Below are 14,253 nucleotides of genomic sequence, written 5' to 3' on the forward strand. Positions count from 1 at the left end.
TGACCCTCATTTGCATAGCTGAGCTGTATTGTGTACTCTGATATTGTATGATTATGGCATGACAATATGATGATGATGATGTGATTACAGATGCGTGTAATATGGTTATGGCCGTGGTATAAGAGAAATGAAAATATGACTTGGTGATGCTGGTAGCATTAACTCGGAGTACTACTATGATGCATATGCATTGCATTGACATTGATATCATACCTTACGTGCTACATGCCTTTCACATATATGATTTTCTTGTGGTATATTTATCTTGCTTGCATGCAGGACACACTGCACACACGTGTGTACTCACTAGGCTTTTTGCCTAAGCTTCCTATTTTCCATTTTTTTAGGGTTGGAGTAGCTTGGAAGACTTAGCTTTCTCGATGCATTGCATCTATCTTTCGATTTAGCAATGATGATGTTATGTACCTTTTGAAAAGCTTTGTACTTGTAGCCATCAGGACTTATAATGGAGAGTATTGCTTGGTAATTTGATCATGAATCTTCATGCTCAGGTATTATCATATATAGATATATATACATTAAAAAATTCAGTCAAAAATCTTCCTTGTGGTGCGCCGAAATCAGGACTTGGTGTATGGAAGTTGAGTGCTGGATGGGGGCATCATGGAAGTTGTCCATTCCCAGGTTTGGGGCATGACAAAGATGAAGAAGCAACAGCGTTTAGAACTTCGCTGGGGATTTATTGTTATTAAGTTATTCCATTCGGTCTCAAAAATGCCGTATCAGAGGGCAATGCAGAATATCTTCCAAGATATGATGCACAAATATGTTAAGTGTTATGTTGATGACTTGGTGGTCAGGTCAGGTAATCATTAGGAGCATCGTGAACATTTGGCATCGGTCTTCCGTCGACTCAGAAAGAAACAGCTGAAAATGAATCCAACTAAATGCGCATTTGGGGTGTCTTTAGGTAAATTCCTTAGTTTTGCTATCCGGCACAGGGGCATTGAGATCAATCCAGGGAAAGTTAAAGCCATTCAAAATATGTCGCCACCAAAGACAGTGAAAGAATTAAAAAGTTTGCAAGGAAAGCTGGCGTACATTCGTCGTTTCATTTCAAATCTGTCAGAGAGATGTCAGTCATTTTCTCATTTGATGAAGAAAGGCACAGAGTTTGTATGGGACTAAGCCTGCCAGAATGTGTTCGATTCGATAAAAGAATTGTTAAAACAGCCGCCGGTATTGACAGCTCCAATAAAAGGGAAGCCGCTTATTTGGAAGCCGCTTATTTTGTATATATCTGCAGCCGAAAATTATTTAAGAGCTTTGTTTGCACAAGTGAATGAATCTGGGAAAGAGACCGCTCTTTATTATTTAAGCAGAACTCTGATGGGCATGGAATGCAATGAGTCTCCAATCGAGAAAGAATGTCTGGCGCTGATATTCGCGGTGCAGAAATTGAGACATTATTATCTCTCCCATGACATAACTTTGATCTCGAGAGCAGATCTGATAAAGTTTTTGATGACAAGACCGATGCTATCTGGAATATTGGCCAAATGGATGCTGTTACTTTCAAAATATACTATTACATATGAGCCGGTAAAAGCGGTAAAGGGGCAAGTAGTGGCGAATTTCCTGGCAGCACACCCTGTAAAAGAGTACGAGACCATTAGTGATGATTTTCCTAATAAACAGGTTATGTTGGCTGAGTCACAGAGCCTATAGCAGATGTATTTTGATAGTGCTTCTCGAACATCAGGGGCAGGAGCCGCGGTGATATTCATTACTCTTCAAGGTGACTTGTTACCTTATTCCTTCATGTTAGGAACTGCATGTAAAAACAACGAAGCCGAATACAAAGCTCTCATCATTGGAATTGAAATTGCTCAAGAAATGAAGATAAAAACACTGCATATCTTTAGGGATACTAAATTGATCATAAATCCATTGACGACTGAATTCGAGATAAGAAAACAAGAGCTCTTGCCATACTGCCAAAAAGCACAGCAGTTATTGGAGAAGTTTTGCTATGTTGAAATCAAGCATGTACCGCTGTCTGAAAATGCAAACGCAAATGCTTTGGCTAGCCTGGCGGTGGCTCTGTCCTGCCCGAATTAAAGTCCTCTCTAGGTGACTATATAAGAAAGAAGATTTTTATCATCTTCAAAAGTTATCGATGAAATTGTTGAAACACTTCCTATATCGTGTTTGGAGGTAACGACAGATGATTGGCGTCAGCACTTATACCTTAGCGATCGCATCGCGCCGCGGTTCCGATGCGCGACTCGCGCGCCGAGGCGATACGCAGGCCAGGTGTGGGCAGCGTTCGGTGCGAGGAAAGCGTCGCGGCTTTCGAGGGAATCTCTACAAGGTGTCACATCAATCAATCAATCCCATCAATCCCATCATGTCAAGTACACATCACCTTTCACCCTTTCCCAAGCAAACCCCAAAGTCAAAAAGTTTCTTACAAACCCATACCTCTCTTACAACTTTTGCCAAAAAAGTCAAAAATCTCTTACACCCCCATCCCTCTCTCCCATCCATCACTCCATCACCCATCATTCTCTCTCTCTCTCTCCCTTACAAGTCTCTCTCTCATTTTTCAACTTTTCAAAGCAACAAAAATTCCTACGTATGAGCCTCTCCCATTTCCTCCCAAGCTACATGTGTGGCCCACCTTTCCATCCCTAGATATCTCATCTCAACCATCCATTTTTCATCTTCCTCCATCAAAGAGAAGCACAAGGAGCTAAGGAAGCCAAGGGAGCAAGAAGATCAAGCGGTGGGTGTTTTGATAGGGTAGATTTTGATGTTTTTAAGATGGGCCAAGTGAGGCCAACCGATCAATGGTTTGGATCTCACTTTGGACCCTAAGATGTGGCCAATGGCCCACTTGGATCATCATGATCATTCCATGATGGGGCCATTCTCCATGGACCCCATCATGATGTTTACTTTCTTGCATATTTAGGGTCATCTAGACCGCTTAAATTAGTAGAGAAGGGATCTCCACCGTTGGATTAAATTTTAATGGGCCCACATGTAATGGGACCCACTTGATGTATGATTTAGTGCAAGGGAGGGCCCATAGTGCCGGGGTTCCTCCATCACACGGTCTCACTCTCTATCTCTCTCCCTTCCTCTCCATTTCTCTTTCTTTGTGAGATTATGGTACGGTTGTGTGGCCCACTTTGATGGACTCCTCCATGAGGTATGTATTTTATCCAATATATCTAGAAGTGGGGCCCACCTTTTAGGTGTTGTATACACACCATTCATCATGAGGTGGCCCACTTGAGTAAGGCCTCCGTGTATGTGTAACGTCCAGGGACGCTGGACGTCACTGGGAGAAAAAGAGAGAAGGGTGTTAGCTTGCTTTTAAATGGGGTAGTCCACTTGTGTAGGCCCCACCTTGATGTATGTATTAAATCCACACCATCCACTCCTGTCTCAAGCCATTTTTAGGCGTTGAGCCCAAAGATGGGACCGATCAGATTATCAGGCGGGCCATAACATGGCAAACAGTGAGTTTACCATTGAAATGTCCCATATTGTTTCTATACACCGAAACAGGCCCAATATTGGGCTTGTTTTGCTTGTCGGGGGCCATGGAGGGCCATTGGACGGAGCGGATTATCTGGATATGGACCCCACCTGCAAAAACCATGGAATAACATAAAAATCAAAATATATATATAACAGACGCAGCAGCGCTGCCTGCGCACGCCAGCGTCCGGGCGGACGGACGTACCAACAGCCACCCACGGCTGTGGCTGTGGGCCCCACCTTGATGTTTATACACCATCTAATCCGTTCATAGGGTGGGCCAGTACCTGACGTGGGCCCACCCCAAAAATCAGCCAGATCCAAGACTCAGGTGGCCCACACCGTAAGAAACAGTGGGATTGAACCTCTACCTTTGAAATCTTTTTGGGGTCCACAGAAGTTTTGGATCAGGGTGAAATTTGTTTTCACCCTTCATCTAGGCCCATGGGACCTTATCAGCGGGTTGGATGGCATAGAAATATTACGGTGGGCCCCACATGGAGCCCACACAGATGTATGTGTTTCTTGTCCACCGTCCGCCTGGACGGTGGAGCCCACTGTGATGGCGTGTGTGCGTGTGTTGCTGTGTGTGTGTGTGTGTGTGTGTGTATATATATATATGCATATATATATATATATATATACACAATATTATATTATATATAATATAATATGTATAATATATATATATATATATATATATTATATATTATATCATATTTAATATAATGATGATGGGAGGCCCACTTTGATTACATGTAAGGCCCATGGGTCAAGGCCCATTTGATGTGTTATGGGCTCATGGGTCGAGGCCCATTTGATGTGTTATGGGCTCATGGGTCGAGGCCCATTTGATGTGTTAGGGGCCCATGGGTTAAGGCCCGTCAAGATGTATTAGGACCTATGAGTTGAGGCCCATTTGATGTGCATATGGGGCCCAATTGGCGAGGCCCATTTGATACACATAAGGCCCATGTGAGTAGGCCCATTTGATGTATTCTAAGGCCCACGGGTCATGGTCCATTGCAATGCATATAGGTGCAGCCCAATGATGTGGCCCACTTGATGAATATAAGGCCCGTATGATATGGCCCATTTGACATATTTAAGGCCCAATGGGGTGTACCTAAGGTCCATTGCAATGTACGATCCCAACATGGGTTATGTAATGATGTTTACGTTGGGCTATACCTTGGGAGCAATGGCGGTTTGACGTCCCCATTGCAAGTATAGTGTTGGTTAAATGGCATCGCATCAGCGCGCGAGTCGCGACATCGAAACCGCGGCGACGATGCGGTCGCTAAGGTATAAGTCCCGAGTTGAATCGACTCGGGTTGTCGGCACGAGAATCCAGGTCCACGTAAATACCGGCTAAGGGTCGAAGGTTGCCGGAATTCGACCGGAAGACCGCGAAGCCTATGGAATGGTACGGTCTAGGATACGGGGCTTACGACTCTCCACTCCTAATAGAAATTTCGTCCTCGATATTTACACAATCATCGCAACTAGGCAAAACTCAAGAGGGAGAAGAAACATACTCATCACTATATAAAATCGGAGATAACATACAACATACAATACAATCAATCAACAAAAAGATGGGGATAACGCTCTCGAATCTCGGCCTCGCGCTCCCAAGAAGCCTCCTCAACGAATGGTGACCCCACCGAACCTTCACCAACGGGATGACCTTAGTCCGGGAGGACTGCTCCTTCCGATCAAAGATACGGACTCGGCTACTCAATATAGGAAGCGTCCTCACGAACCTCTAACGGCCGCCAATCGATAAAGAATGATGTTCGACCCACACTTCCTCAACATGGACACATGAAAACGTTGTGGATGCCGGACAACTAAGATGGCAAGACAAGCCGATAGGCCACGCGCCAACGCGCCCGGTGATCTCAAAAGGTCCTATGAATCTCGGGGCAAGCTTGCCCTTCCCTCCAAATCGAACTACCCCCTTCATGGGCGAGACCTTGAGATACACATGGTCCCCTACATCAAACTCCAAGAGACGATGCCGACGATCAGGAAAACTCTTCCGCTCTGAGCTGTGTGCATCCTCTGCTGATGATATCAATAGCCTCGGACGCTATCGCACAAGCTCGGGACCTAAGAGACGACGCTCTCCAACCTCGGTCCAACGACTCGGTGATCTGCATGGTCCGCCATATAGTGCCTCAAAAGGAAACAACGAAGCCGAATACAAAGCTCTCATCATTGGAATTGAAATTGCTCAAGAAATGAAGATAAAAACATTGCATATCTTTGGGGATACTAAATTGATCATAAATCCATTGACGACTGAATTCGAGATAAGAAAACAAAAGCTCTTGCCATACTGCCAAAAACCACAGCAGTTATTAGAGAAGTTTTGCTATGTTGAAATCAAGCATGTACCACTGTCTGAAAATGCAAACGCAGATGCTTTGGCTAGCCTGGCGGTGGCTCTGTCCTGCCCGAATTGAAGTCCTCTCTAGGTGACTATATAAGAAAGAAGATTTTTACCATCTTCAGAAGTTATCGATGAAATTGTTGAAACACTTCCTATATCGTGTTTGGAGGTAACGACAGATGATTGGCGTCAGCCTTTCATAGATTACCTCAAATGTGATATCTTAGCAGAAGATCCAGCACTGAGATAGCAAATCAAGCAAAGATCGAGCAAATTCATCATATGTAGTGAAGTACTATATAAAAAATATTACAATGGGATGCAACTACACTGCCTAGATGAACAAGAAGCAGGCCAGATGTTGCAAGAGGCACACTCTGGAGAATGTGGGGTACATCAAGCTGGGCGGAATTGATTTCATCGACTACATCGAATGGGGTATTATTGGCCTACCATGTTCAAAGACGCAATAGATTATGCGAAGCGGTGTCACAAATGTCAAATTCACAGAAATGTTATACACATTCCACCAGAAGACCTGCATCAATCAGTCACCTCTTGGCCTTTCTCTACCTGAGGACTTGACGTTATTGGTCCTATAAATCCGCCTTCGTCCAAAGGAAAATAGTATATTTTGGCAGCAACAGATTACTTCTCCAAATGGACAGAAGCAATTGCATTGCGCAGTGTCAAAGAGAAAGATATAGTCAATTTCATCCAACAGCAATAATATACCACCATGGTATTCCAAAGAAAATTGTCACAGATAATGGCACTCCTTTCAAAAATAGAGGCATGGAGAAGCTATGTCAGAAATTCAGCATTCATCATTCATTTTCAACACCTTACTATCCATCAGCTAATGGATTGGTAGAGGCATTTAATAAAACAATAGTCAAAATACTGAAGAAAACGATGACAGGAAACAAGCGTGATTGGGATGAGAGGTTGCAAGAAGCATTATGAGCATATAGAACTACCCATTGGACAGCAACAAGAGTAACACCATATTCACTGGTTTATGGTGTAAAAGTGGTGATCCTGATTGAAATACAAGTAGTGTCACTCAGAGTGGCAGTACATCAGTCAATTACAGATGATGAAAATGCAAAAATAAGGTTGAAGGAGCTAGATTTGCTCGATGAGAAATGCCTGGCAGCTCAGCAGCGGTTGCAGTCATATCAGGCAAGAATATCGGCCGCCTTTGATAAACGAGTCAAATATTGCTCTTTTAAAAAAGGGAATATGGTGCTGATGTTAAAAAGACCGATAGTAGTCACCCACAGAATAGGGGGAAAATTCGAGCCTAAATAAAGGAAGCATACTCCAATGGAGCTTACAGATTTATAGATTAAGATGGACAAGGTATCAGTATACTGGTCAATGCTCGTTTCATCAAAAGATATCGTCCCTGAAGATGCTTCTGATTTTGATCCAGAATATTATCAGGATAATGTTTCTATATCAAAAGGGGGCAAGTCACGTACTGTTAGATGGATGAATAAAGAAGAACTTTGCGAGTGCATCAAGACTACATATCAACAAGTGTTACAAGAAAGTTACCATTGTTATCATCATCAAGCGAGTTCTACAAAATTTTGTTGAAATTGGTATCGTCACCAAGCTGATATATTGTGAACAACACATATGAATATCATTGAAGATATTAGCAAAAGTGTTGATGTATCAATCTCAACCAGTGATATCTATCATTCTCGCGACAACGATGGCCATCTATCATTATCTTTTAAGGCAGCATAGCCAAGCCCTAAAAAATGGCCAGCTACGCATAAGACCTATCATTTTCGCCATTTGGGCAGCAATGAGAAGCCAGTAGCCCTAAAAAGCCCGTGAAGGCCATCATATGCATACCCATACGGGCTATGGACGAAGCTAGCAACTGAATGCCCTAAAAAGGGCCAAAAGTCTTCAATAACACACATGCCATCTGTATAGCTTTCCAACAGCGTCATGGGGAACGGATCAAAATGCCCTGTTGTGATGGGTCTGACCTTGCAGATGAAGAAAATGTGGGCTACAGTGTGAGATCTTTGGCCTTGTCCATAGATAGGCCAACCTTGCATAAGACCGCCCAAATCTCTGGCTTGATTTCAGTATTAACTCATAAGGAAGGTCCTAAACCTACTCATTGATGGACTGGCGGCCCTAGATTTGGTACCCCAAAGGTCGCCTTGTGCGCCCCATGAACTATAGAGAGTTACTGCGGCCAACCCTGTGCGTAAATCCAACCGAGTTCACAGCCCGGTAGCTTCACTGGGCCCCTTTGATGGATCGCAGTTTGTAAACTCACCGGGCTGTGAGAAGTCTAATGAACTCCTAAGAGTTATAGAGACTATCACGTGAGACCCGACTCCACTACTCATGAGGATAAACTGTGTGTGAATATCTGACTAAACTAAAACTTAGTACCACCAATTAAGATAGGGATCATATAGGAAATCCCCTACTAATAAGTCATAAGAGAGCACTTTAAAAAAAAAAAGAAGGGGTATAGCACATCGATCAAAATATCGCATAAACAGACAAGAGAACCATTATAAAAAATATCATGAAATATTTGTATAACTTGCAGTTCCAAGAGTACTTGTTGTAACAAAAGAGAAAATATCAAAGTTTTATATCTCATAGTTCTCCTGTTATGCCTAATGCTGCTAAGTATTGTTGCAAATTTTCTTGAAATTAACTTGAGCAGCTGCATGTTCCAGTCTGGCATTTGAAATAATTCTGTAGGATCTGGGATACCAGCTAGCTTTTCTTCTAAGGAGGCAATTAATTCTTAATTCTTAGCCAATTTATATCTTTCAGTGTCTACGGAATGAAGACCACATTGCATCTTTTCCTGTACTTTTTTTATGTTCAGATCTTCCTCCAGATCCTGCTTCTCTAGCTGAGCGATTTCTTGCTTCAAAAGGGCAATACGATCCTGAATAGTTGTCTTGTTATCAACAAAAGTATTTAGTTGCTCCTATAAAGATAGTTGTTCTTGGTCGTGACGAGAAACGATGGGAGCAATCTGAGAAACCTTCTCCCTAGAGTATGCAAGTTACTTCTTATACTCCAAAATCTCAGGTGGGACAATCACAGTTTCAGCTGATGTCAGAGTAATGATTGAATTATGGAATCTTAGGAGATCATCGCATACGAAAGAAATGTTGACTTTAGCCATCCGTGCAGCACTGTCCAGAACATCTAAAGAAACAGCTAGATCTGACCATTGATCAGGATCTTTAAATATCTCAACAATAGCTAATATGGAATTCCTGATCAACGCCAATTTATACGCAGAAGTCTTCTCAAGAGATAACACATTTGATGATGTCCCAATAGAACCAGAACTTGTCGTGCCACTTTGAGGTAAGTTCCCTACTAAGAAATAAGAGATATAAAGTTATAGTGAAACTATAAGTGCAGATGATATGAAAAGTGTGAATGAAGAAAAGGTATACCTTCTACTGGTACTAGAACAGTGGGAGGTTGCATCTCTCTAGTAAGAAGGGGATCAGGTCCCACCATCTCAGCAAAAGATGGAGCCCAAGCTTCAGTACTTGAATCAATGGTGGTGAGAGTTGGTAGATCAGTTGATTCTACCGGAAAAGCAATTTCACGTGCCACTGCCTGTGAAGGCATCGAGAATCTCGGTGAGGCCGCTAGTACGACGGGAGGTAAAACTATGGGGGAAGTACTATCTACCTCCATATTGATAACATGATCACCTAAAATAAAATATGTAAGAGAAAAAAGGAGAAAAGATTGAAAGTAAATAAAAAAAAATATAGCGAGATTGTCTTACATGGCGAATAACCATATTCCCCATAGTCTAGGGGTTCATCTTCTTCTTCCCCCGCTATAGGTGAAGTCTTTGCAGGAACAGCCTTGGTGGTCGGGAGGATATGTCCTTCATCAGTAGGAACATCTTCTGCAATGACATTTTCTTCGCCGCTAATATCAACTTCCCCCTCCTCATAGTCATCATCTTGATTCTCTCCTTCCACCTCTATTCATCAGAAACAGTATTTCCAGACGAAGAAGTTGAACCTTCACTTTCCAAATCTCCTTCATTGGATTCTTCAATAACAACATGTTTCCCTTTAGAAAGAAGAGACTAGTTGCTTTCCGGTTGAGGATCTGCGCTAGCTAAGACCGGAGATGTAGAAGCAACGGTCCCTTCTTGGGGAGAAGCTTGAGCACGCGTTTGAGATCTTGTCATTGGCGAAGAAGGACTAGAATGGACAGTTCTAGGGGTAAGAGAAGAGGTTAACTGATGTTGAAGATGAGTAGAAGAGGTTGGCTGGTCTTGAAGATTGGCAACGTTCTCTGGCATGGGGGAAGCAGCCTCTATGACTTCCTCTTTTCTTAAGTGGTATCGAGAAACTTTTTCAAATTCATGAATGACGCCATAAGCTATCCACCCTTAAGGGTATTGTCAGTCTTCTTCTCACAGATAGGTTCATCTACGGATATTTTAACATAATAATGACCAGCAAAAGGAGCATGACTGGTCTCCTTTATGAAGCCTACTCCCTCTTCAATTGTGTGACCCCCAAGTCTTGGTGGTGGAAACCAGATGGGCTTAGCTACTGGCAGACCTTTCCTTACCAGATAAGACTGGTGAACCCACCATCTCATGTGGTTATATGAAGCCTGAGGAATACGATCGCAGCCCGGGATAATGAAAGAAGAATTAGCTCGGCCTAACAGTTGCTTCCATATCATTGCCCAATTAAATGGGCCGGTACCATAACTCCACATCTTTCGGGTCACTAGTCCGCAGTCTTTAGGAAATTGCCTGATTGAAGCTGAATTGATGAGCAAAACAACTGGGATAGTATGGTTCTCTCCAGAATTTTGTTCCTTCCCTCAACGGGAGACTGCACGATCTAATCGACAAAAAGAATGCCCTTTCTCCGGTAATGAGTGACTCTATGTCTGACTTGTCCATGTCCATTGTGTAGCGAGGCAGACAGAAATGAAAATAATTAATCTTGGCATCAGAGGAGATGGCATCTTTCGCCTAATCATAGGATCTCTTCACCATGGCTCTCTTTTAAAAGAACCAGAGAGGGATATGAGAAGGATGAACATAAGCTTTCTCTGGCACTTCGAAAGTCTAAGGGAAATAGATGACGAGCCAGCCAATGAAGTAGTGCCATGGCATATAAGTAGAAGCAGAGCCGACGGAGGGACTTTTTACGTGAGAAGCGATATCTCCGAAACCTCTATAAATTGAACATAGAGCAAAAGGAGCAAGGGAGTATTTGACCCCTTCAGCTATAACACCGGCTACTACAAATAGTGAGGGGCAGATGGCATCTGCTGACTTGGAGCTAGGAAAAACCAATATGCTTAGCTAGTAAGAGATAAACGCTGTGAGCTCCCCATAAACAGAATATTCAGTGCACTCTTTTATGTTCTTACGAAGGCGCTCTAGCTCTCGTGACCTGGAAGAAGAGGAGAAGTAGGTGAAATCGAGGTTATGTATCAAGACACAATAAAAATGCTAATTTAAAAAGAAGAAAGATTATCAAAGAGCTCTGCTAAAATGGGCTAGCCATTTCATAGGATAAATCTTATGAATATTTGGAAACTTTGACATCTCCTTAAAAAGTTTAGAGGTTGTTTCCGAGATGGAGGCGATACGGTCAGGCGAAGAGACAAAGGCTAGTTCGTCATTGGTGGGGACAAATTCATTAAAGAATTTTCTGGTTATCGGTAGACTAGTGATCCTATGAATATCCCAGAGTGTAATGCTCATTTCGCCTTCGGGGAGATGGAAAGAATTGGTGGAAGGGAACCAATAGTTAAGAAAAGCCTTCAGAATAGAGGATTCCTTATAGAAAGGATATGATGTTACTTCGATTGTGGAGTAGATATCGACCTTGGATAAACTCCCTGCATGCTTCGTAAGAACTATCATGGTCCATTCAGAATAACAATTGCAGGGAATCAAGAGACCCCTTGTTCTGAACTCTTCATGTCTCCAAATAAGGCGACGATCGCTGAAACGTTGCTGGACGTCTCGTAAAAATAAGTCAGATATAAGCTGTGAGGATCGTAGGATGGGGTGAGGAAGATCATAGAGTGAATGTCACTGATTTGCTTTCTTGGTTTCGTTGGCTACAGAATGCCTTCCAGTAATCTTGGTTCTCTGAACGACCAAGACTCTGTATAAGGTAGTCCTTCTCAATCTAGATGATCCCTAGGCTCGCAATTCATCATGGAATGGTGACGATGTATGCTGACTGGAATCACCATGATACCTTGCTTGTAAGGGTTGTCAAATTTTATAACACCCTCGATCGTGCGAACTGACTCCCAAGAATTATGTAATTTCTTCCGATCGTGCTCCTTGATTTTCTTCTGAAATTCTTGAGCCTTGTTTCGACAATTCTTCCTCGGTCGAGAAGGGGGTGGATTATTTTCCCTGGCAAGAGGTTTCTGCCTGATAGTCTAATAATGCGCTATTGTCTTTAGCCACTGTTCCCAATCGTATTCACGACCATGTTTGGGAGGTCTTTCAAGATCTCCCATTGCGATGGCTCTGTGGATGGGGGATGGTAGTGTGTTGATGCGTTCGGTGAAGTCAAAAGTAGGGAACACTGGCCCCTTGATGTAGGCAGGGCACATAGCGATTGTCTTAAAGTGCTTGCACAAAGGTTGGACGGGAGATGATGGAGATTCTGCGGCTTGAAAAGACGTAGGGTTTGGCAATTCTTGGTGAGGAGGTTGATCAGTGGGAGGATTGACATGAATAAAGGTTCTTTTCATGCGGGCCATAGTGAAATGCAGGGGTTCAAAAATTGGCTAAGTCTGAAAAATGGTCAAGTATCAGTTGCGCGGGTCGCGCAACTGATCCTTTGTTGCACGGGCAGCACAATGCAAAAATCCCTTGCTCGAATTTAAAGACGTTGCGCGGGTCGCGCAACTGATACTTGTTACGTGGAGAAGAAAAAGAGAAGCAGAGTTTCGCCGCAAAATGAAAAGTGAAGAAATGAAATACGACCTACTATTTATAGGAAAATGGGCCGAGTACAATACTCGGGCGGCCGTTGCACGGGCCGCGCAACATGTTTAGAAAACATAATTTTTTATCGTAATTCTTCAATTTTTTACAAACAAAGAAAAGGATCAAGGGGGCTTCATAAAAAATATGAAGAAAGATTAGAAGGAAAGAAGATCAAAAGAGAATAGAAGAAGTGAGAAAGGAAGAAAGAAAAGTACTATATTCAGTTGTTGGCGGATCTTGCAACTGATGATTAAGTTGCACGGGTCGCGCAACAAGGAGTTGAGCGGATCGCGCAACTAGTTTTTTTGTTATGTGGATGGCGCAATCAGTCCTTTGCGCTGGTCACACAACCAATATCAGAGAATAGTTTATTCTAGATGGTCAGATTTGATGCAAAGTGGGTCCCATAACACAAATATTGAGGGTTCACACGTGTGAAGGCATATAAATACCCCACTCCCCCTCTCATTAGGAGAGGAAGAATTTCAGAAGAGGAGCAAATCTCTGAAGGAAGATTGAAGGTGAGAAGCGAGAGCAGTTATTAGTTACACAGACCGCACAACTGACAACTTGTTGCGTGGGTCGCGCAACCAGGTTATTATATGTCCAATTATAAAAAGTGCCAAGGTGCTGCCAAAATCGTCTAGTTTGATCTTCGTCGCTCCATGCTCTCCTTTTGCACAAGGGACAAGCTCAAAAGGGGGAAAGTTCGAATGATCAAATCAGCACAACATTCCTAAGGAGATGACCAAAGCACAAGTTGAAATGCTGCCAAATTCAAGATTCGACATTCGAACTTTGTTAATTTATATATTTCAAATAATCTATCTTAGAATCAAGGGATATTAGAGGATGTAAATGAACTCAGTATTATTAATACAATAATTGTTCTGTATATTCTTTCTTTGTTATGTTCTAATAAGATAATTCCCTAAATCCAATGCATTTGTTTCTTGTTCAAAACAACCTCCACCCAAGAGCATACGAGACGTGCGATTCTTCTTAAGACACGCCGGGTTTTACGAATGATTCATAAAGGAATTTAGTTACCTCTCTTATCCTTTATGCAATCTACTTCAAAAGGATGTATCATACGGGTTGACTGAGCAATGCCAGGAAGCTTTCACTAAGCTCAAGGGCATGTTGACTACCGCATCTATCATGCAGCCACCTGATTGGAGCATTCCCTTCGAGATTATGTGTGATGCAACTAACTATGCTATTGGGGCGGTGTTAGGCCAGAGAAAAGAAAAGAAGCCCTACGTTATTCACTATGCAAGTAAAACTCTAAATCTTGCCCTAGTGAACTACTCTACTA

At 42.6% G+C, this 14,253-nt stretch overlaps 1 protein-coding gene and 1 pseudogene across 1 annotated transcript; both read right to left on the bottom strand.

The window, feature by feature from the left end:
• LOC131247833 (pentatricopeptide repeat-containing protein At3g09650, chloroplastic-like) overlaps nt 1-14,253 on the bottom strand; it is a 66,255-nt pseudogene that overhangs the window by 31,670 nt on the left and 20,332 nt on the right.
• On the bottom strand, nt 8,793-9,542 carry LOC131252838 (uncharacterized). The gene is made up of 2 exons (XM_058253609.1): nt 9,379-9,542; nt 8,793-9,295 (listed from the first exon to the last, which is right to left on the bottom strand). Exons 1-2 carry the CDS (start codon nt 9,443-9,445, stop codon nt 8,976-8,978), a joined length of 387 nt encoding a protein of 128 aa, XP_058109592.1. The 5' UTR covers nt 9,446-9,542; the 3' UTR covers nt 8,793-8,975.

The sequence above is a fragment of the Magnolia sinica genome, chromosome 1, assembly GCF_029962835.1.
Source record: "Magnolia sinica isolate HGM2019 chromosome 1, MsV1, whole genome shotgun sequence".
NCBI lineage: Eukaryota > Viridiplantae > Streptophyta > Magnoliopsida > Magnoliales > Magnoliaceae > Magnolia > Magnolia sinica.

Excerpts from the sequence above, each read along its gene's own strand:
- LOC131252838 (XM_058253609.1), bottom strand. The coding sequence starts at position 9,445 with ATGGTGGGACCTGATCCCCTTCTTACTAGAGAGATGCAACCTCCCACT. Across the intron at positions 9,296-9,378 it reads TGTTCTAGTACCAGTAGAAG|GGAACTTACCTCAAAGTGGC; the intron begins GTATACCTTTTC and ends ATTTCTTAGTAG.